At 40.2% G+C, this 23,084-nt stretch overlaps 2 protein-coding genes across 2 annotated transcripts in view; both read right to left on the bottom strand.

The window, feature by feature from the left end:
- LOC102077781 (uncharacterized) overlaps positions 1-23,084 on the bottom strand; it is a 160,465-nt gene that overhangs the window by 46,771 nt on the left and 90,610 nt on the right. The window lies entirely within an intron of this gene.
- Positions 1-23,084, bottom strand: part of LOC109204420 (nucleotide-binding oligomerization domain-containing protein 1) — a 40,236-nt gene that overhangs the window by 13,344 nt on the left and 3,808 nt on the right. Inside the window, exons 4-7 of the mRNA XM_025903348.1 lie at positions 5,004-5,417; positions 3,192-4,830; positions 2,817-3,077; positions 5-424 (exon numbers count right to left, since the gene is read on the bottom strand). Coding sequence (XP_025759133.1) covers positions 5-424; positions 2,817-3,077; positions 3,192-4,830; positions 5,004-5,370 — 2,687 coding nt within the window. The 5' untranslated portion in view covers positions 5,371-5,417. The remainder of the gene's footprint in view (positions 1-4; positions 425-2,816; positions 3,078-3,191; positions 4,831-5,003; positions 5,418-23,084) is intronic.

Below are 23,084 nucleotides of genomic sequence, written 5' to 3'. Positions count from 1 at the left end.
GTACCTGAGCTGTGAGATATAAGGCAGACACTGCAGGAAACTCCTCACTTCACTCTCTTCATGTGAGCAGCCTGTCAGCTCCACTTGTTTCTTCTCTGGTTGGAGTTTCAGCACTTCCAGGAGGATGGAGGTCTTTCTCTCTGAGAGGTTTATGGACCAGACTGCAGGAGCTGACTGGAAAAATGGCTTCAAAGCCATTTTAAAGTTACTTGAAAACTCTTTCACATGTTCAAACAAATCAAGAAAGATGTTGTCTATGTCTGTTTTAACTGGAAACAATAGGAGGAGCCTCTTCAGTATATGTTTGTTTTTTTCTTTATATTGAAGTGCTGCTTTCAGGCATAAATCCATGAATAGCCTCTTCTGCTCCCTCTCCAGTGTCCCATGGTATTTCTCCTGCCTCCATGAAACTGGACCTCTGAAGCTGAAAAACAAAATTTCAGATTTCTGTTAAACTTGATTTGATCAAACTTTAAGCACCCAATGTATAGCAGGGAGTAGACACAGGGTCTGTGTCATGCTGTAATACAAAAGGGGAAAAACTTATTATAAATGTAGAATGCCCATGCTTGTACAAACCCAATTCTGAGACAGCTACGATACTGTGTTACATATAAATACAAATGTTAAAGTTAAAAGTTAAAATTAGCTACCTGTCAAAACATGGTATTGAAAATAAACAGCGGAAAATAGCCACCCCTAAGGTTTTTTTTTGTGTGTTTATGGTTGTAATTGTTGACCCTGGAGTTGCCCACCCCTGCTTTAAACCCTAAATCTTTAAACCCTAATCTGTCATTCAAACATTCTTGTCGGATTATGGTAGTTTCAGGTATTAAAATGCTGTTACCTCCGGACATAAGAGGACGCATAGCATAGTTAGTAAATATGCTGAGCGGTAATGCGGGGTCATCCAACACCGGCTCCAGGGAGGAGCATACGGCAGCGTGCTCTACGGATGACTTTTCTATTGGAGCAGTCTCGAGATGACAACCTACGCTCAGCCTTCGACCAAGTTATAAGAAACGATGGTCAGTGTATTCACGATGGTCAGCCCTGAAGCGGTGCTGGGATTTTCTCCCTTTCAGTTATTGTTCGGCAGGAAACTGTGGTTGGCGCTCAACTGGGGTTCCAAGCCCGCCTAAAAACGAGATTCAATACGCCCTGGACCTGAGAGCAAAGCTTCAAGCGTTGGATAGGTTATCACGGGAGGATTTAGTTCAGGCCAAGGAACAACACCAGCACCTGTACAACAGCGGGGCTAAACCCAGGCAATTTCTACTGGGAGATAAAGTGCTGTATTACTCCCGTCATCTAGCTCAAAGCTACTTGCCAAGTGGCAAGGGCCCTTCGTGGTCACATCGCAAGTGTGGGACGTGGACTACAAGGTGACATGGTCAGACAGGGGCGGAACCACACAGATCTATCACCTCAATCTCCTTAAAGCATAGATAGGGGCTGAAACCGCTGCTCTTGTGAGCCTGGTTAAGGAAAGAGATGAATTGGGAGGTGCCAAATTCTACCATTCCCGCCTCCCTCCATTGTTGTAACCATCTCACACAGGCCCAGAGAGCAGCAGTTAACACCCATTTCAACAGCGGTTTGTGGATGTGTTCTCTCCTCTGCCTGGCCATATGAATCTCATGGAGCATCACTTAGAAATGCAGCCTGGCGTCACGGTGCATTCACAGTCCTACAGGTTATCTGAGCACAAAAGACAGACTGTTCAAAAGGAATTGGCAGAAATGCTAAAGATGGCATCAACAGAAGAAAGGTAGGTCTATACAGTTCTGTGTGGACTATTTCAAGGTGAATCAGGTGTCAGAGATTGATGCTTATCCCATGCCCCGGGTCGATGAGCTCCTGGACCGGTTAGGCAGTGCTCGCTTTTTTCGCTTTTTTACTTAACTGGATTTAACCAAGGGCTACTTGCACATTACCTTATCTGCAGAGTCTAAGGGGGGAAAAAACGGCCTTATCCACTCTTTACAGTTTGCACCCATTAATCACACTTCCATTCTGCTTATTTGAAGCCCTGACCACTTTCCAGCACCTTATGGACCGGGTACTGTGTTTAAAAGCTGCATATGCTGCCGCTTACATGGATGATGTCATCATCCATAGCAACAATTGGGCAGAGCACGTGCAGCGGGTGGCCATGGTGCTGGAGTCCCAGAGGCAGGCGGAGTTCACGGGGAACCAGAAGAAGTGCACTGTTGGACAGAGGGAGGTACAGTATTTGGGGTACCACGTGGGAGTTGGGCAGGTGCATCCTCAGATGGATAAAACAATGGCAATTGACACCTTGACCGATCTCACCCGAAAGGGTGCTTCGGACCTGGTCCAGTGGAGGAAGCAGTGCCGGGCGGCATTTGTGTGGGTGAAAGAAGCTTTCTGTGGGAAAGCCCTGCTCCACACACCTAACTTCTCCCTTCTTTTTATTCTGCAAACCAGCACCTTGAACAGAGGGCTTGGGAGTGTTTTAACCCAGGAAGTAAGAAGAGTCAACCACCCCATCATGTACATCAGCCGGAAACTTTGAGAGTGGGAGGCCAGATACAGCACCATGGAAAAGGACTGCCTGGCAATTCAGTGGGCGGTAGACTCCCGTCATTATTACCTCCTGGTCTTTAGGGTTACACCATTATTTCTTAAAGAAGTAAAACAGTAATTAAAAAATGGAAGTTACATTGTCAGTACATTAGATATTGATATAAATTATTTAGTTCTGTAAAAAGTATTAAAATAGTTGAAAACAAGTCAAAACCTATTTTTTCCATTTTAACAGTCATAATTATTTGCAAGCAAAAGCTACATACCTGAGTGAGCTGATGAACGGCAAAGCCTTTAACAGAGACTCACACTGACTGTGACAGGCAGGAGTTTCCTTGTCCCAGTGGAGGCACACATTAACCTTTGTAGGCATCCTCTGCATGATTTCCACAGCTCTTTCAAAAAGCTTCTTTTCACCATCAACTAGAAGGTGAAGGTTTCCATCTAGGCTGAGTAAGCTTACAAAGTTCATCTGCTCTTCATTGATAAGAAAAATCTCCCAAAGCTGTTGAGGCAGAGGGTCAGACCTACAATTAAAAAGAGATCATTACCTCAGAGTAAAACTAACCAAGAATACGCGTCTCATTAAAGGATGTAACCTAAGCAGTAATATAAGCCAAAAAGCGCAGGTTCATTCTTACCACTGAACATTTTTAAAGCATTCAAACAGCTGTCTCATTCCTTGTTCTGATATCACAACATCCTCGAGGTTCAGACATATTTTCTTTTTCTCTGACTGAGTGACCACATAGGCCACAGCACAGCAAGGGTAAGTATCCAGACTCTCTCCACTGAGGTCAAGGCGGTATTTTAGCTTGTTTAGAAAGTAGACGCATGCTTCAGGACTCTGGGACTCATACAAGCACTGGCATAAGAACAGTATGTCAACATGGAGCCCACTGTCCTCAGTATCAGCCTCTTCTTGCTCACACAGATGAGGAAGAAATGTGTTTATCAGCTCCTTGAAGAACCAGTTAGATGTATTCTTCAGGTCCTGATCTGGAATCAGATGCTTCATCAAACTTGGGCTCTTCTCATTCAACAGTCGACACATGAAGGGGATCAGATGTTTCATGTGTTTCTTCTCCTCTGTGAGGCACTGCTGAAAAACATCTCTGATTTTATCAGGATTCTTCAGGATCCACAGTGCTGCAAAAAACTCCTGCACTGTGTAATGGAGAAATGCATGTGTGGTTATTGTTTCAGTCACGGCCTCCTTAATGAGAAGTGGTTTCAGGAAGGACAGGACACAGCTGTCTTTACAGGGCAGGTTTGTCAGGTTCACAGATTTTTGTTGAGTTGCAAGAAAAGCAACTTCAGCCAGAGACAGAATTTCTTCTTTCTTGGTGCTGATGAACGAATTTAGATCTTTGTTCTTTGTTTTGCTGTTTATCTGAAGGCAGAATCGAACAATATTGATGTAGATCTCAGTTACTGTACACGGCTGTGGAGAGTCATCTGATTTAAAGCAAGCAGCTATCATCAGTGCATACATGGGGACATGACAAAGTGTTACCAACTCCAAGTTACTCAAAACTTTCTTCTGATCTTCACCGAGTGTTGCAGATAAGTATGTTTTTATAGTCTGCTCACTAAAGCCTTTCACTTCCATTCTGTCAAAGTCCCCAGAAAGGAAGTCTTCATCCTCATCATCTGGTCTGCATGTTATGATGATCTTTGCAAGAGGAAGTAGTTTCTTTGTTAAAACTTTCTTGACCACCTGTGAGGAGAGATCTGTGATCCCATCAAAAATTATTATGACATTGTCAGAGTGTCTCTTTATATCCTGTAAGACCTCATCTTTGCCTTCATCAGGTTCACAGAACACACCAAAAAGAAGTTCCTCTAAGTTTTTGGCCCTTATGATGTCAGATGTTTCCCTCATGCAAAAGTAAAACATGTAATCGAGCTCTTTGCTTTCTCTTTCTGCCCAGAGTCTCAACATTTCATGAGTCAGTGCTGTCTTTCCAATTCCAGGTTTTCCAACCAAGAGAATGTTTTTATCGGTTTCCAGCAGCTCACTGGGGGAAATGTCTGGTTTCTCCTCAGGGATGTATTTTCTCATCTTTTTAGGGCGACTCAGCTTGCTTTTCTTTTTCTTCACTTTCTTTATTTTAGACGGAGAAACACTTTCGTCTGTGTCTAATACAAGTGTTGCGTACGACAGATCAGGCTTCTTCTTTCCTCCAAACAGCTTTTTACTTTCTCCCCAAAACTTTTTTGACATCTCTTTTGCATTTGACTTTAACTTTTCCTGATATCTGTGGCACGGCCGTGGTCCTGAAAACAGTGAGAAAACAAAGTGACTTTTAATCAAATGTAGTTTTCTTACAAAATAATGGATACATATTTATACCAGCACATTTAAGCACATTTTATAGAAACAGTACATAAAAGATAACAAAGAAAATGAAATGTAACAAATATTTAATCTGGATTTTGCTTCAGAATACCTTGTAAATAGTTTGCATTCATTTGTGTGTCTTCCTTGAAGGAAAAGCAGCTGATCCAGTGATGCAGGTCAAACGTCTTGGTGCCAGGATGAAGAGGTGGTCTCTCCAAAGTCCTCTTCCTTGTCATGTCAATAATTTTGAGGAACTCATAGCAGGCTTTTTCCCCTTTTTTTGTGACTGAGTCCAGTATTTTTCTGGTTTTGTCGTAGTCGTCCTTCTCTGCCTGTATTTTACTGACCTCTTCATCACAGAGAACTCCTCGCTGATATAAGTTCTCTAAAATCACAGATAGATTCTTTAATTCGCCCACAAGGTGGCGTCTTGCACTTCCGATATAACCTTCAGCAGACTGTGATGCAGAGGCCATGTTTCACGGCTTGTGTGTGTCCTGCAGACTGAACCAGCTTCACTCATCTAGAGAACAAGATACCAGGTTAGAAATGTTGGAAATAATTAACATGCCTCTGATGTATTTGAGATAACCAAGACAGAATAAAACTGAACTAAATACTGTATATGGGAATGTAAAATAAATTAATAAACACATGCATAAGATCTAAATAAAGCAATATAAACAATAAATAAATGGGGAAATAATGGGGAAACAGTTTTTGTTTTTGCTTTTTTAAATCAACCTGTCCTGTCTGGCAGCTTTAGCAAGAAGAATCATGTTGTAAACTCCCTGTCCTTTTTATTTTATTTTATATGTGTAGTGTGAGTTAACATGCTCAACATAAAAACAAATTAAAGACAAAAAAGGGGAAGAAATGGAGAACAGGCAAAAAAGGACAAAGCACTAGTAAAGCGCAACAGGTCACCCACTGCTGTGTCTGTAACAAAACGCATTCAGAAAAGAAACAGAACCTAAGACAGAGTGAGAGAGATTAGATTTTTGAAATATATGTTTATTACTCATGAAATAATCGACATATTACAACACCCGTTATATTGAAAGTGTAACACAAAATCAATCAAAAAAAACAAACAAAAAATCCCACAATATATCTGTAAGGAAGAGGACTCCCTTACTACATTTATTTATATTATATTATTTGTATAGCACTTTAGAGCACACCTTTCACTTTATTAAAAGCACCTTATCAAGCACTTTATTTAGCATTGCACTTTAAGCATGGATTTGCGCAGTAAAACATTTGCACACAAGAAGTTTAAATATTTATTGAATATTTATTGGGAATTTTAAAATCAGTTGGTAGCCTTGTTTCAGATCCTGCACAGCTGCTCCTCATCAAGGAGTGTGGTGGTTGTCTGTCAGGAAAGAAGAATGGTGATTGAGATTGTGATTAAGGTTTACCGGTAAGGAAAACTAATGCAAATGTGTGTGTGAAATCTAGGAATAAAAGTGGTGCAAATAAGTGTTTGTAAGATAATGATTACTCACCTTTCTTGCCTGTGTCCTCTTCAGCATGTTTGGGCAAATGTTTCCCCGGGGGTCCAGACACCATTTAAAGGTTCCGGGAGAGACCATTGGTAAAGAGAGTGTGGTGAATCTTTTTGTGCTTGGGTTTCTGGGTTTTTATAATATTGGGTTTGGTGTAACATTAAAGTGTGAAATATTTATTAATATGAAAATGTGAAATGTATTTATGTATTTATTTATTATAGTTGATATATTGTATACTGTGGTGGAATGTTGGGATTTAAGAATTTATCTGAGAGTGGAATAATGGTTAAGTCGGTGACAGCTGAACATATTTAAGGCTGCCGGTTGTCATTAGAGAGGGATTCTGTGCTGTGAAGAAGCTCGATGAGTTAATTGTTGTAAGGAGAGCTGTATGGCAAATAAATACTTTTGTTCCACTGCACTTGCCTTAGTCCATCTCACTGTGTTTCCAGCCGCTAAGGGCTGCCTTGTTACAATATCAAAACGTTACATCAACACCTGCCCAAAAACTAGGTGCCCCTCAACCACACTACAGATTGCTTCTCTGCAACCCCAGACCTGAGGAAAAGTATGTAGGTCTGAGGCTGCCTTATAGAAATTAAATTCTAGCAACAGCCTAGACTTCACAAACACAGGGACTACCCCAACAATTCAGCCCTTGTGTCACCTTCCTCTTCCTACTCATATAATTTTTTGCCTGTTCTAACAAAATATTAAGCAGCTGGCATTTGCTCTTCCTATGATGAGTAAATTTGAAACCACAAATAAAGACATTCAGTGTAAAACCTTCCCCTACATCTACTGAAGATAGTGCTCAGAAGTACAAACAGAGCTGAGAGGGGAACACATTCAGAAAACAATGAAACAACTTCTCTCTCTGCTGACAGATTGGACATTTGTCTTCCACAGCAGGGTTAATAACAGAAACAAAAGAATTTACGGCAACAATGTCATGGAGAATTCTCCACTGTAAGTCTGCATGTTTTTTCATGAGGGGAGGCTTATAAAGGGAACTCCATGCTGGTTTCGTGTCAGGTGCTAAGGAGAGATGGGTCCTCCAAACTGTGTCATTGCGTTCATTCAACTTCCTTTGAGAGTTTTTACAAGCTGCCTATACAAAGTTTTTGCAGAGGCCACTTCCAGTAAAGGACCAGAGCAGTTCTTAAACCCAGGAACAGTCTGATGGAAGGATAAGGGTCTAAATGATTTGGAAACAGAGTGCCTTCACAATAACCTGCCAAAAGTGAACATTCAGCTCCACCTAACTTGTGTTTCCAATGATCCAAAAGCTGAACAACAACTCGAGTAGAACTTATTCCAACCTGGGCAGCGAGTCCATCGGGATTATCCAGCCGAGGTCCAGCCAGCTCTAACACCCACTTCAGAGAAAAAACCCATGCAGTGTGGAGCTGTCTGGATAAAGTAGTCTTCCCCCAGACAGGGCAATCCAGCAAGCTGCTAAACTGTACAGGTTCTTCCAGCAACCAGTACAGAGAATCAGCCTGCTGTTGCCTCCTTTTTCTCAGCAGAGCCCACACAGCTTGCTCGAGTCCATCAGAAACAGAGATAAATCCAAACCCATGCCACCAAGCTGCTGAAGAATACTGCACGATACCCTCCTCCACACTAGATCTGGGGGTCCTGTAAGTAGCCTCTGAATAAACTGAAAGCAAAAATCAGCACCTCTACTGCCCAAATGGACCAGACCTTGTCCACCTTCCTCCTGTTATGGGTTCGAAATTGAGGACGAGAGTAAAACAATGATGGTCCAGAAGAGGTCAATCAAACAATTGATTTTAATGAATACACGCAGCGTGGAGAGGTGCAAACTGCAAAACAGTTGTACATCTCTACCCAAAATACACTCTAGATTGCTTTTATAACATCAGGGTATTGTAACGCCCCTTCTTGCGTTTACAAGCACATAATTTGCATGTACAGAACATTCATGTATTTTAAGAATTAAATGCAACATAGAGGTTCCTCCTTGTGGCATACTCTTCCGAATATGGTGATGACCTAAGGCCTTTGAGGTCACCATGGACTGGACATCCTTCCGTCACCTGTAACTAAGCAAACTCAAATGCAACAAGAAGCTGAATACATTCAGGCCTTTACTCAGCTACTATTTTACTGTAACAATATACTCAGCATATAAGCTTTTAAGATTATAGATTTAACTCAACGATTTAAGTGGTTGTAACTGCACCTGTAATAAACATGTTAATATTAGATTATGATAACCCCTGTAATACAAATTATAACATAATGCCAACAACTTCAATAAATGCTAGGATGAAATGATAATTAATGCAATGATAAAGATGATGGTTATGAACAGTAACCCTAAAATAATTCCTATAATTCTACAATTCCCTCTCTTGACGTCTCTTCCAGAGACGTCACTCCTTGACCCACTCTGTCACCTCTAGATCCATTAATGGCATCATGGGCCCCGAAACCACCATTCCCAGGTCTACTGCCTTCGCTCTGACCCTCTCTAGCCGTCCCCTGACTCAGCAAACCAGACAATAACCTCACGTCATCTAGGTGGTCCAGTAATAAAACGCCAGCTCCCACTTGAAAACACTTCATGCTTAAGTGGTCTCTGCTCCTTTCCTGGGTCCCTCTCTAGTGGAAATCTAGTGGAATGGACCCTCGTCACCAATCACTAAGTAAACTGAATTGGCGCAGGTCTCAAATAAGAAGTAGAAGACACTTGGGCCTTCGCTCAGGCCTGCTACTAGATTTATGTGTATTGTAAGCATGCATGCAATTAACCTGCTATGTTCTCATCTTCCCTCAACATGTATCACCTGGACACTCTCACCAGTGAAGCTTAAAACCCTCTTGGATAGAACATCAACTCTAAACTAGCACAGTTATGCAATGTGTATAAAATGAACTAAACCTGTGAATAGAATGAATGTGATGACAAACCTATTCAATGCAATATGAACCCTGTAAACAATATTACTGGTAAACAATGCTGTAAAACATGTTCTTAATGCAATCATAATAATGCAGATTATATAATAGGAATAAAGAATTTCCCTCAACCCAGGCAGGGTTCGCAACCCTCGCCATTATCTTTACCAACCATCCTCTGACACAAGGAATGATACCACAACTAGCGATGACCAATATTCCCAAAAGTACAGTCAAAGAAAACATCACTGACACTTGCCAAGTTTACTTAGCCACACCTTTCCATTGTCCAAACACAGATGTCATCCAGGACGCCAGCAGATTTTCGATACCTGAGTGCTCATGCATGGTTTTAGATAATTCGATTTTGCTCTCCCGTCAGTGAACCCGGACCTAATTGTTCTGCGAACCCCATCATGGCGTCCCTGGTTTGGTTAGAGAGTCTCAGCAGGTTGTAATGAACATAATGCGGCCAACATTTTTCTTAGGCGTTACCCAAAGAAATATACTCTCCAATCCTGCAACTACCTGACTTACCAGCTTGCACTCATTAGGAACTCCCCTGGGCACTCCTATGGAGTCTATCCAGGTCGGCGAGTTCAAACGAGGATCATATGCATGGGTAGTCTGGGTCCCTCTTTTGGCCAAAATGTATCTCTTACGTATGGCAGCTAAAGTTCACGTGTTATGTTGTGGAATAGCCTTTACCTGGTTTCCAATAAGCATGATCGGAGCTCCCAATCGCACCATCGCACATGTCCCTACGCTTCCCATAGGAACACGAATATCTTCCCCACAGTATTAGTAGAGCCCACTTCTTGCCCATGTTCCAATTACCGTGGTAGGGTCGCTTACATTGTTGGTGGTTCGTCCTGTGAGTGTGACAGCACACCTAGTTGGGTCGATCTCTCCCACCTTGTACTTTTCATTATCTGTAGAAAACTTGAAACATGTAATTATCTTATTTTAGCATAAATGGTCCCACTGCTGTCTGCTTTGAAATGGCAGGGAAAAGTCTGGACAACAAAGTACAGTTGCCAGTAGTCACTGCACTTCTAGTTAACTGTAACATACAATCATAGCCCCACTCATCCTCTAATGCAATGGTTCGGGCTCTGTAAACAACCGTGACCTAGCTGAAGCACAGGCAACACAGTCAGATACATGTTGTTCTCTAGCATCTTGAGCCACCCAATCAAGCCAGAGGTTACTGTCCTTGAAACCCGTGGCGCGCTTTATCAACTCTTTAAGCTTCAGTCTAAAGTAATCTGTTGTCAGAAGTACTCTCCCTTTTGGTTCCTGTTCCTTTTGAGCTACTGTTCCCGAAGTTACCATCTGATCAGTCAGAATGGTGATTAAGCTTTCTGCGAGCGGCTTAGACTTTGCATCAACTAAATTTACCCTAAGCATATCATGGGGTGATTGCAGACCCATACATCATACGCTCTCCAGCTACTACTAGCTCCTGTACACTTAATGACGTCACACAAATCAAATGTGAATGAGCTGGTAGACCCTTTACCATAATTCAACCCTATGCCCTTATTCCTGCTGAGACACTCATCACCTTTACCTGACCCCTCGCGCTTTTGTCTTTTTTACCGATCCTGTTTTAGCAACTACAGTCTCAGGAAGTGCTGGGCTGGACTGGCCTCCGTGTTCAGACAAGTGGTTCGGAGTGCCCTGCAAAATATAGACAATAAACAACACAGCCATAGTTAATATCATTGCATACAATAAACATGTAGTTGTAAGGAACATTCTAATCAGTTTTCTCATTACGTGTCTCTGATTCGTGTGTTTGCATCATGTTATATAAACTTTGTATACTTTGTAGTGCATTATGCTAAGCAAACCAACCCTTTCAATTCCCCAACCCTATCTGTCTCCTCAACGGGTTGTATGTTTTCAATGTTTCCTTATTATTTTGTCATAAAATAAATCAAACAAATAACTTAAGCTGTGTGACGGCACCTTGCGTTTACGCCAGGCTGTGAGCTGCCCTGAATCTACTTGCTACACCCCCTTTCACCCAATTTAATTTCTCAATCTTAGTTTAAACTATTCCTGACCTTCCCCTTCTCTCATCTGATCATCTCAAGCACGTCCTGTACCAAATTTGCTTCCTCTTTTCAAGCCCACATTTAATTACAAGCTCTAACACATTTGCCCTATACGGCGGTCTCGACGTGTTTCCTGTCTACTTACAAAAATACCAGAGTTATTCTCAGAACTCAGAGCTGAAGTTCCCCTTTTCTAAGTCTGTATGTTCAAGAAGAGAGCAAGCTGCTAGTCGGTAAACAACTTTATCATCACATAAGTTATTAGGTAAAAGTCACGTAGACACATTTCATGTAGCTAATAACATATATACAATTTTCCTTTGACATATCTGTATGTGCACGCCTAAATTATAACCTCTTATTCTAGAAATCAAAAATAACCTGAAAATAACACTTTCTGCCTCAGTTTTACCATACCCAAATTATCAAAAACCTAAACATCATCAAGTAATCCTAAAACCCCTTTCAAATTAAACCTTAAATCCTGTAACTCCCCCCTTTTTGTGACACATCTCATGTGTTACAAACTCAAAATCCTTCACTCAGGTTAGGGCATTAAAAGAAAAGGTTAGTCATATCATATAAAGTCTACATGCTCCGGACCTTCAAACCTGTTTTTAAGGAATGAAATCAAATTAATCATCATGTCAATCTTTTCTTGGCTCCATCCACAGCCTGCATCCTTGGAACGTCCTAGAAACAAAAACCTGTGTGTTAACCAGAACTTCACATTTCATACTCAATTTCCCCACTTATGATCCAACCTGTGTTATAACACAAAATAAACTTAAACAGAACAGTTATTAATCATGTGTTACCTCAGTTAATGGTAACTTGAGTTACCTCAAACAATGTTTCCCTTTTAGCATTTGGCATCCTATAATGTAATAACATAATCCAACCCCAGTAAATAATTTTCTCAAAACAAACATCAACATCCCCAGAATTAAGTCTTCCACTCCTCCTGTTTGTCAACCTTTTATTTATTTCCCCTCTTGGTCCAATCACTCGCATTCACTCACATGCATTCACACATGATATTTTTTGCTGATACTGCAGCCTTCTGCGCACGTCATCAGATGCTCCACATCAGCAAAATGAGCTCAATCATTTGTTTTATTTCGTTTTCCTTTTTAGGAAAATAGTTCTCTATACTTTTGACTGGATTGACTCGCTGCAATCCTTACTTGGTAATTTGTCCGCGCCGTCAGTTCACTCTCTTCCAGGCCTGCTTAGAGCAAAAATGAGAAAAAAGAGAGCTGATTGTTAGCTCATCAAAGTACAAAACAAAATCACCTGACAGGTTTTTCTAAGTGCACTGTTATAAAAACTATGGGCCCTTTTAGACATGTCCATGTTTATCAAAACTCCCTCTATTAAAATGAAAAACAACAGCCCCAAAAAATCTTAAACCATCTTAAATTTCACCCATTCAACGCACTGAAAACCTTGTCCAAACTGCACCGTTTTACACACAACCATGTCCCCTTAGACACTTCACCATACTTAGATTCAGCCTAAAATATAAACACGTTATAACAATGTGTCAACACTAAATTATAAATTTCTTGTCCAAATCTGCACCTTCAACAGAAATGCATGTTGAAACCTTAACACCTTATTGAATTATTTTCATTTTCTTTCTATACTAATCACTTACTCTTATCAATCAGTGCAAAAGCACTCCTAACTCACTCTTATAAAACTGCTTTAATCACTTTTCTTCTGTTAATTTCCATTTATTTATTAAACATTCACACCATTCTCTCACTCATACAACCAGCAAGCTGATCTTCATTGCATACGCTTGTGTTCTTAGCCGGGTTTTCAATCAATGTCTCTATGCATCAAGCTTTGATTAGACAAGCTTCATGAGCTTGTCTTTGTAAGGTTAATGCATTTTCTGTTTGTGTGTGGTATTTTGCATCTATGGCTTCGCAGTCTCCCAGACTCCTTCCCAATTCTCCAGTTAAGCAGTCAGTTTTTTCTTTCCCCGAATTACTAGCCCAAACTTTAATTTCCCACCTTAAATAAAAGCACTCCTGGTCTTCAGCCAGGAGTTAGGGCTTACTTTTCAGGTTCCTGGACACATCATTCTGTGAACAATTCAACCAGAAACTTGCCTTAACATATCCATTGATGTTAACCTATAATTTTCTTCCGACTGCTGCTGTGGAGAATTTGTCCGGTTCTGCTTTACTCCTGAAAATAACAAAACTAAGACATTTTCATTATTATCACAAGTGCCTAAATAACCCATTTCTCTATCTCTGATCAGAAACACCAATTATGCCATGCATGTAAGCGTGTTCTTCCTTGCATTTTATGTTAATTGAGTGTAAACTGCTTCTTCATTGCATCCTATATATTCATATTTAATTTATGCATTTCACCACTGAGCTTTAGATTCAAACTATCTCACTTCTAATTCATTTCAAAAATAATCTCACATGGAACAATTTGTGTATGTGTGTTTTCAATTCGTGTTTACCTCTTTTAAACATGATTTGGTGGACATCACTAAACAATCATGAGTTCCCGCTTCAATTTTTATTCCAATTATATCCTATATTCTCGCAGTCAAACTCGTCCAGCTTCACCTGAGACTGGACCCTATCCCTTTCTCACAGTGCCCTGTTCGGGCTTCAAAGCTCCAGCAAACACAGTCTGTTTCTTCTCTGTTTTGGTCTTTCCGTATTCTTCTTCGACGTTAAGTTCCCGTCCGGCTTTTCAGTCTTCTCTTCCAAGATTACTTCAAACATGACAAATATGACACTCAATGTCCAGTGCTCTTCCACAATTCTTTATCCCACTGTTCAACTGCCCAGCCTGTATTTTCACAGTACATGTTGCATTACTCTTACATGCTGCTGCTGGTCGTCAGTCGTCATCAGTGTTAATGGATCAGTGGCACTGTCGTTTGCCTGCTGTATTCGAGTCCGCGATGTTCTGTCGGTCTTCATCAGGCGATTGACTGTCCTTTGAACTTCTTCTCAGTTTAGGGACAAAGTGACAGGTGAAGCTGTAGAATTTCAGCCAAAAAGTGGCCTGTTTTTCCCAATTATTCCTCTATACTTTCTGCCGGTTACTCAAGGTTCAATGTTGAGAGAATTCCACCTGTATTGGCACACTAAAGCATACAATTAGTATTATATTCATTTTTTATCTTAAAACCTCGATTTGCTTCATCTTCTTAGAATTTAACTCTGTCCATTTCTCTGGGTGCTCCCCTGACATCATCAGTCACACACACACCTTCCTGTCACACACACAGCAGCACAGTATTTCCTATTTCTCTTTCCTGTTTCTACAGATTAATCAAACACTTGTTTTTTCATATTTACAGTCTACAAACCCTCTTTAGTTTTACTAAGTCTTGGTCTAAAAACAATACACCTTCCTTTCATACACACTTTTAAATAGAGCTCTTTCAAACATAAAATAAACTCAACCTCTCATACCATCACTCAAGGTCAAATATCTTCATAGACCCAAAAGTAAGCATATTATTTCCCTAGTCAAAAGTCAAACCGTTACTCACAGTAATTTTTAATCTAACAGCCTTTGTGTTTTGAAACTAAAAAGAGGAAGGAACAGCGCCCAATTTAAACTGCGCATGTTGTCACTCAACAACACACACACAGAAAATGTAACTGTATATATTATCTCAAACTGAAACAGAACCCATCTAAAAATCCTAAAACATCTTACTTCGACACCCCAAAACACACCTCGCTTACAGACATCTTTTTAATTAAATTATCTCAAATTCAATTTCAGTTCTTAGAACCCAGATAACGGTCTTAAGTATCAACAGTTTATGTATCCTATCTCAAAACCCAGCAAAAATTCATACAGTCATGGCAAGAAATAAAACTTTACTTACAGTCTTGTAATAAACAAAACCAGCGTCTTAAATACATGCATCAGCCATGTGTAGCAGTCTCTATAAACTTCCTATCAGTCTTACACAGTTTTACCTAGTACAGACACGTGTCAAGCAAACCCCATACTCATATTCTACAGTTATCATGAAATACTTATCATAATCAACAACAGTCACACAAATATAATAAACATAAACTGCATTTCTTCCCTTAAAACACAGATTGAAGTCGTCCTTAACCCAGGCTCTGCAGTCAGTCATTAGCCACTCATTAGTAAACAGGAAATGTCACTCTAAATAAGTCACAGGCATCTCATTTACATAGACACAGACACACTCTCAAAATAACCAGCCTGCTGCAGTGCCCGTGGCAGACAGAGCCTATATACAAACCTAAAAATTATAACACAGAGACGTCTGATAAATTAAATAATATTTACAAGGCCTTAAATTGCACAACCTACATAATTTAGACAAAATTTGAATTAACCCTCCAAGGGACAAACTCCAAGTTTTTGATAATCAATGACCCAGTATCAGGTCCAACCTGTGTCTGGTCTAATTGCTAAAGTTCCTAAGTCAATTTAAAAGCATCCAACGCCCAAGGTCCAACCTTTACTACCCAAAAAAGTGCATAAACCGTTCCAAACGGTAAACTGATCCAATCAGTAGCTATTTAGGAGCGTCGTTGTTCTCCACACTTGCCAAGTGAACTATCCCTCCCAGAGGAAGATGTCGATCGTCACCGACAAATTGGAAGCGTCACCTTCCGACAATGCACTTCCTAGAACATCCCACAGTTCCGTTCTACAGAAATTTACTTGTATTTTAAAGACATCCTATGAAACCACCAAACCGACTTTATTGATGTCCAAGCCCAGCTTTATATTCAATTATGACTGTATTACCATACACAGTTTCCAAATTACCTATAATCCTAAATTCAGTAGTCCAACTACTTTAAATTCTCTTTCCTTAGCAGTCCAACTGCATTTAAATCCTCATAGCAGTCCAACTGCTTTTCCTTTAATCAGTACTGTCACTTAACCTTACATTATCATTACTTCAACTTCAATTCTCATGAGATTTTCACCAAAATCAAAACAGACCTTTACCAGTAATTTTCAGTGAGTAGACTTTCAATTTTGTCAGAACCAATTCAGCACTGTTTGGAAATAATTCAACAGGTAGTGCCTTACCTTTGAATAAGCCGGCTTATGTCCACTCACTTCGACCACTGACTCGTGTCTGTTCGTTCGAGCGCCTCGGACCCTCTCGGTCTCAACCTCCAACTCTCTCTACTCAACCCTCGGCCAATGCACCAAATGTTATGGGTTCGAAATTGAGGACGAGAGTAAAACAATGATGGTCCAGAAGAGGTCAATCAAACAATTGATTTTAATGAATACACGCAGCGTGGAGAGGTGCAAACTGCAAAACAGTTGTACATCTCTACCCAAAATACACTCTAGATTGCTTTTATAACATCAGGGTATTGTAACGCCCCTTCTTGCGTTTACAAGCACATAATTTGCATGTACAGAACATTCATGTATTTTAAGAATTAAATGCAACATAGAGGTTCCTCCTTGTGGCATACTCTTCCAAATATGGTGATGACCTAAGGCCTTTGAGGTCACCATGGACTGGACATCCTTCCGTCACCTGTAACTAAGCAAACTCAAATGCAACAAGAAGCTGAATACATTCAGGCCTTTACTCAGCTACTATTTTACTGTAACAATATACTCAGCCTATAAGCTTTTAAGATTATAGATTTAACTCAACGATTTAAGTGGTTGTAACTGCACCTGTAATAAACATGTTAATATTAGATTATGATAACCCCTGTAATACAAATTATAACATAATGCCAACAACTTCAATAAATGCTAGGATGAAATGATAATTAATGCAATGATAAAGATGATGGTTATGAACAGTAACCCTAAAATAATTCCTATAATTCTACACTCCCTAGGGAGAAAAAGGACACTTTGAGGAATCCAGTGCAGCTTATCCCAAAAAAAGTCCACCAGGATCCTTTGAATATAACTGGGGGATCAACACAAGTCCACCGGTGCCACAGAGCCTCCAGGCAGGCTGAGCTGATCTCCCAGCTGACCTCTCACCGTTATAGCCTCACTCTTTCCCCAGTTTATTTTGGCAGAAGAAATACAACCAAAAAGAGAAAATGTGTTCCTAAAATCTCAATATCTTTCTGCGTGTTGACCAGAACAATTAAATCATCGGCATAAGCTGACAACTTTAAAGATACATTGCACCCAGGGATATAAACACCACACAAGTCCCGTCTTAATTTGTGAAGCAAAGGCTCAATTGCCAGGGAATACAGCATCCCTCACAAAGAACAGCCCTGCCTCACCCACTTTATTCACTTTTAGTCACTTACAGTTATTTATTCACCTTTCAGTCACTTTAATTTTAAAACTGTGTAATTTTAAAACTGTATATACTGTATATTCAGTGTATTTATTATTTTACTCTCATTGCCTGTTCTTATTGTCCTTATCTTCAATGTTATGCTGCTCTGTTGTTTGTTAATTGCCGCTTGGGGATAAATAAAGTCTTCTGATTCTGATTTATTTTCAGCACACTTGTAATGTCACAGTACAGAACCTGAATCGTTGCTACAAAGCCTTGGCTGAAGCCAAAAGCAGTTAAAGTTTGGCACAAATATTGGTGTTCAACCTGGTCAGAAGCTTTTTCTTGGTTTATAGAAATGAGACCAATATCTATGCCCAAAGAGCTAGAGAGGTCCAAAATATCTCTAATCAAAGTGATGTTATCACTTATCAGCCTGCCGGGCCCGCACTATGTTTGGTCTCCATGAATGACAGAAGCCATCACATCTCGAAGTCTGGTGGCCAGGACTTGGAAAACATCTTATAGTCTATACAGAGCAATGAGACTGATCTCCAGTTCTTCAAATTGCATAGCAGAGCGATAACCTCCCTTCTACAGCTCAGAGGTAGCAAGCCTCTCTGCAGACTATCCGTGACAACCTCCAGAAAATCCTCACCCATCAAAGACCAAAAGGCTTTGTAAAATTCAACAGGACCTCTCACAGTTACTCCATCCATGCCAGGAATTCTACAGTCTGAAAACTCTTCAGAGCAGTATAAAGTTCATGCAAAGTTGGCTGAGCCTCCAATTTTCAATTGGCTTCAGCCGCCACCTGAGGGAGTCCCTTGAAGAAACTATTGCACAAACTGGGATTTTCTGAGAAATCACTCTTACAAAGGTCCTTATAATAGTTGACAGCAAACCTCCTGATCTCAGAAGGATCTGAGATTTTTGAGCCACTGTCAGACATTAGAGAGTGAACAGTCTTTCTTTGCCCAATCTTCTTTTCCAGTCCAAAGAAGAAGTGAGGAAACGTGACATCTGAGGAAATGTGACCTGACCAAAGCCCCTTTGGCTGTCGTGCCCAACAGGTCGGCTAAAAAAGGCTTTTTAGATTTGAGGGAATCTAAAAGTTCCCGGTTTCCTGTAGACGCTGCTAAACCCTGCAGTTCTACCATCTGAGTCGCAATAGGTCTCTCATAGATCTGGTCATGTCTCTCGTAGGGATAGGTATCGAAACCCGGTTCTTGTTGAGAACCGGTTCCCACTGTTTCAATTCCTTGGAATTGTTTGCCATTTTTGCGAACGATTCCGTTATCGATTCCAGTCGCCCCGAATGACGTCACCACGTTGCGGAGCATCATTTACCTGGCAGGAAACATGGTGGCTCAAACGCTCAAAAGTTTGATTATACTTTACGAGAACGGATGACAACAAGGCAACTTGCAATACTTGCAAAGTAGCTATTTCATTTAAGAGAGGAAACACTACGAATATGCAAAAGCATTTGCTCACAAAACACGCGATAACCTTAAATGAACGTCGTGTTTTTAATGCCGCTCCGGATTCGTGAATCTCAACCCAGCAGCAGCAGCAGCGGTAACGTTTGCACATCCTCTCCCGTTAATGCGGCAGGTAAATAATCAACTAACAGTGCATATTATGTTAGCGCGATCTGCCTTATTACAAAACCTGCCATTACTGTGCATTTAGGTGACCATGATGAGAGAGACAGACAGAGTCTGGCTGGCTCAGATGCTGGCAGTTCTCGCTGCAGTCTACCGGTAGCATCTCCTTTCAGACCAGGATAGACGAATGTCACCGAGCAGTGACTAAGTTTGTGGTCAAAGGCTTGCACCCATTTGCCACAGCAGATGCTCCCGATTTTCAATAAGTGAATGTGTTTAATTGTAGGCAGGGGCATTACTTAATATACTTGTGTAATTGCTACAGAATAATTTATGTTATACTTTGTTATTGCTACAGAAGAATATTTATTTTATTATTTTACATTTACAGTTTTTTTTCCTGGGGACCCTGTGACACCCCATTAAAAGCTGTAGGCTGTGGATCTTATAAGATCTCACTGTTGGGTTTGTAAGGCCATGTTACTCCTAAATTTCTATCTTGTTCAAAGAGAAGATATAAAACAAAGTTCTAGTGTTCTCCTTTTTTAAAAAGAATCGATAAAGAATCGAATCGTTAAACAGAATCGAAAATGGAATCGGAATCGTGAAAATCTTATCAATACCCATCTCTAGTCTCTCGTAACATTACATAGCATTACGAGTAAAATGTTGACACAATTGTTTGTTTGTTTTACCTGACACTTCGCAAAATCCCACGACATACAAAATTTGATATTGATTTTTGGTTACTGAAGCAAAAATACTCAAAGGTTGTTCTAAAAGCTTTCTCATTCAACGGGGCTGTACTGAAATGCCAGTAGGCACTCCGTACATAAACATTTTTAATGAAAACAGAACAATAAATCAGATTGATCAGAGAAACCAACAGGGGTTATCTGACAGTCTCAAATACTCAAATAGTGTTTAAATGAGTATATACGATCCAGTCTTGCCAAAGACAAACGATTGTCCTTAGAGTGACTCCATGTGTACTGTCTCTGATGTCCATTGAAAACCCTCCACACATCTGACAGGTCCACAGCTGCAGCCAGCTGCCTGAGCCTGTGAGAGGACACAGGATGAGGTTCTGTGTTTCCTATCCAATAGTGGGTTTTCAGTACAATTGAAATCCCCATAAAAAACAAATACTCATCATCACTAGAATCCTTAACAGTATCACACAGGACATTTAAAAAACCCATTCTGTCCACTCCTTTAATTGGAGCATATACATTGAGAAAAACAAAATTCACATTTTCATATTTGACTTTAACTTTCAGTAAACAGCCCTTGATTATTTCCTCTGCTTAGCAAGAAACAATTAAAAAAAAAAAATTCAATAAAACAAAAAATTCTTAGAGAACACAATCTCCACACCTCCACCGCAGCTGGACTTATGACTAAAAAATACCCCCCACACCACACACACACACAGAGACCTTCCTCCAGTCACTCTCATTGTCAACAGTGCTGTGAGTTTCTTAAACCAGCATCATATCTAAGTTCTTTAAATCCGTAAGCTTGAAAAAAGCAGCACTTTTCACCTCATCTCTAGCACCATTCAAATTTAATGTGCCCATTTTGAATTTGCACATAAAAAAGGAGAAGGGACATATAGAGTATTTTCCTAAACATCATCATTGTCATCAGCAGTAAGTGCTTGAGCTCTCACTTTAAAAATCAGTTTCTTTAAATGATAAATCTCTTGATCTGTCAACACATCATCAACAAAATTTCCAGATTTTTTTGTCAAGACCCGAGCCGATTCAACAAAAAGCTTCAGGTCTGGAAGGTAGTCCTCCACTTTCACCATCCTGAGGCCTTTGGTTTTCTGTAAGAACCTCCTGATGTCAGCAGGAGAGTACAGATTCTGGTGTTGAAACCCTCTATTTTAAAACTGAAAGACCGGTTTGGCTCATTAGCGCTGTCTTTGAGGATCATAAAAACCTGCCTTCTGTGACACACAACATGTTTAAGGAGCACAGTTTGCACCCCAAAGAGACCATCCACAAAATCATTAACTTTGAGTTTGACAGCATGACGGCTTTTTACACAACTTTATTTACACCACATTAAGAAGAAAAAACACACACAAAAAAACAAACCTAACACAAAGTTGCTGCTACATCATCAGCAACATCAATATGAACTAACCATTTACTAACTCCAACCAACACACACACACACACACACACTTAAAATTAAGGACAAGTGTCCCATCTGCTCCTATGGAACACAAAACCTGTACAATCCCCCACATAGTTGTAAAGGAGTCCAGATTTTTAGTCGAGAGTAAAAAGCATGCTCTACTCTCAGACGGGATGCCAACAGTCCCTTTAAACTCTGCACAGCATCAGTCCAACTCTGGCCTAACATCTGGTTCTTCCCAGTCTTCCATATTGCCAGCTTGGCTGTACCAACCAAAAAATTAATCAGAACCAGAGTCCGTCCCCTCTTCACTTGATACTTAGGACCAAAAACAAACAAGGGTACAGATAACTTCTCCCCCGGAGATTCCACCCACTCCTGCAACAAAGAAAATAAACCCACTAGCTGTGGACAACAGACCACTAAGTGCTCCACCGTCTCCAGCATCTTCCTTTGTGAACAGAAAGGACATCCCTGTTAATGTTTTGTTTACAGATCACACCCACACCTACAGGTTTTTGTACACCACACCTGTAAGCCTGTGGTTGCATTAATGTCCTGTTGGGTTAAAGAAGGAATAACGTTACTTGAGCATCCTGTGTGTTCTGACAGACACCCCAAGGTGAACACCACTGCTATCCAACCAATGCTATACAGTCCTGGGTGAAATCCAGATTAATAGATGAAATGTAATAAATCACACACAGTGAGTTACTCAGGTTTCTTAGTGTAAAAAGTGTTACATTTCACATTGAAGAGCATGTCTTATTCTGCACTCAATCAGAACAAATGCATAATTGGGAGAGCTGGCTGGCTCAAGGCTGTGAAGTCTGTGGCAAAGCTGTTATTCTTTACTCAGTCCCCACCGTGTTGGTCAAGTTACTTGAAAAAAGTAATTAGCAACTAATTACTGATTACATCTCCAAAACATAATTCTGTTACTTTACTGATTACTTTTTTAAAGTAATTAGTTACTTGGTTACTTTTTAAAAACATGATACACAACCTGAATACTTAATAAAGCAACAGACTTTTCAGCCCAATTCTATTTTTTCTGCATAATCCATCATATAAAATTTAATCAAATGAAAAAGTCTCTATTTAAAACTTATTTTAATCTTTTAACTTTATACACATTGCATCAAGAAAAAATTAATTAGATGCAACAGTGTTTGACTTGAAGAAATTTGTTTAACATTTAAACCTATTTTCTGCATATTCCAGCATATAAAATAAAATAATATTTTGTGTTTATACTCACTCTTACAATAGATGCAAGTAAAACCCAGCAGAAAATAAATAAAATCGAAGACTCAGCGGCACTAAGTCCTGTCGCGCTTAAATCTATTTTCACCTGCTTAGCAGGAGTGGAGCAGGCGGAGGTTTGCCTGGAGCCGCAGCATTCATGTCAGTGTCCAGGATCCAGGGATTTCTCTGTGGATTTCACATTCCTGTGGCAGTGTGCTAGGTACTTGCTCAGAGGTTTATGGACGGTTTTTTGCTTTAGAAAGAAGTTTTCTTCCCAAGCAGTGTACAGCGGACACTAATGTTTTTGTGACTTTTTATGGAATGAAACTCAAAATAAGGTCAGTACTTCCACGCTTTAAACGCTGCACAGTCATACTCTCTCCCGTATTCTATATATTATCCATTGTT

The sequence above is a fragment of the Oreochromis niloticus genome, linkage group LG23 (genome assembly GCF_001858045.2).
Source record: "Oreochromis niloticus isolate F11D_XX linkage group LG23, O_niloticus_UMD_NMBU, whole genome shotgun sequence".
Lineage (NCBI taxonomy): Eukaryota > Metazoa > Chordata > Actinopteri > Cichliformes > Cichlidae > Oreochromis > Oreochromis niloticus.
Note: the sequence above shows the minus strand (reverse complement) of the source record. Positions and strands in the feature narration are given on the sequence as shown.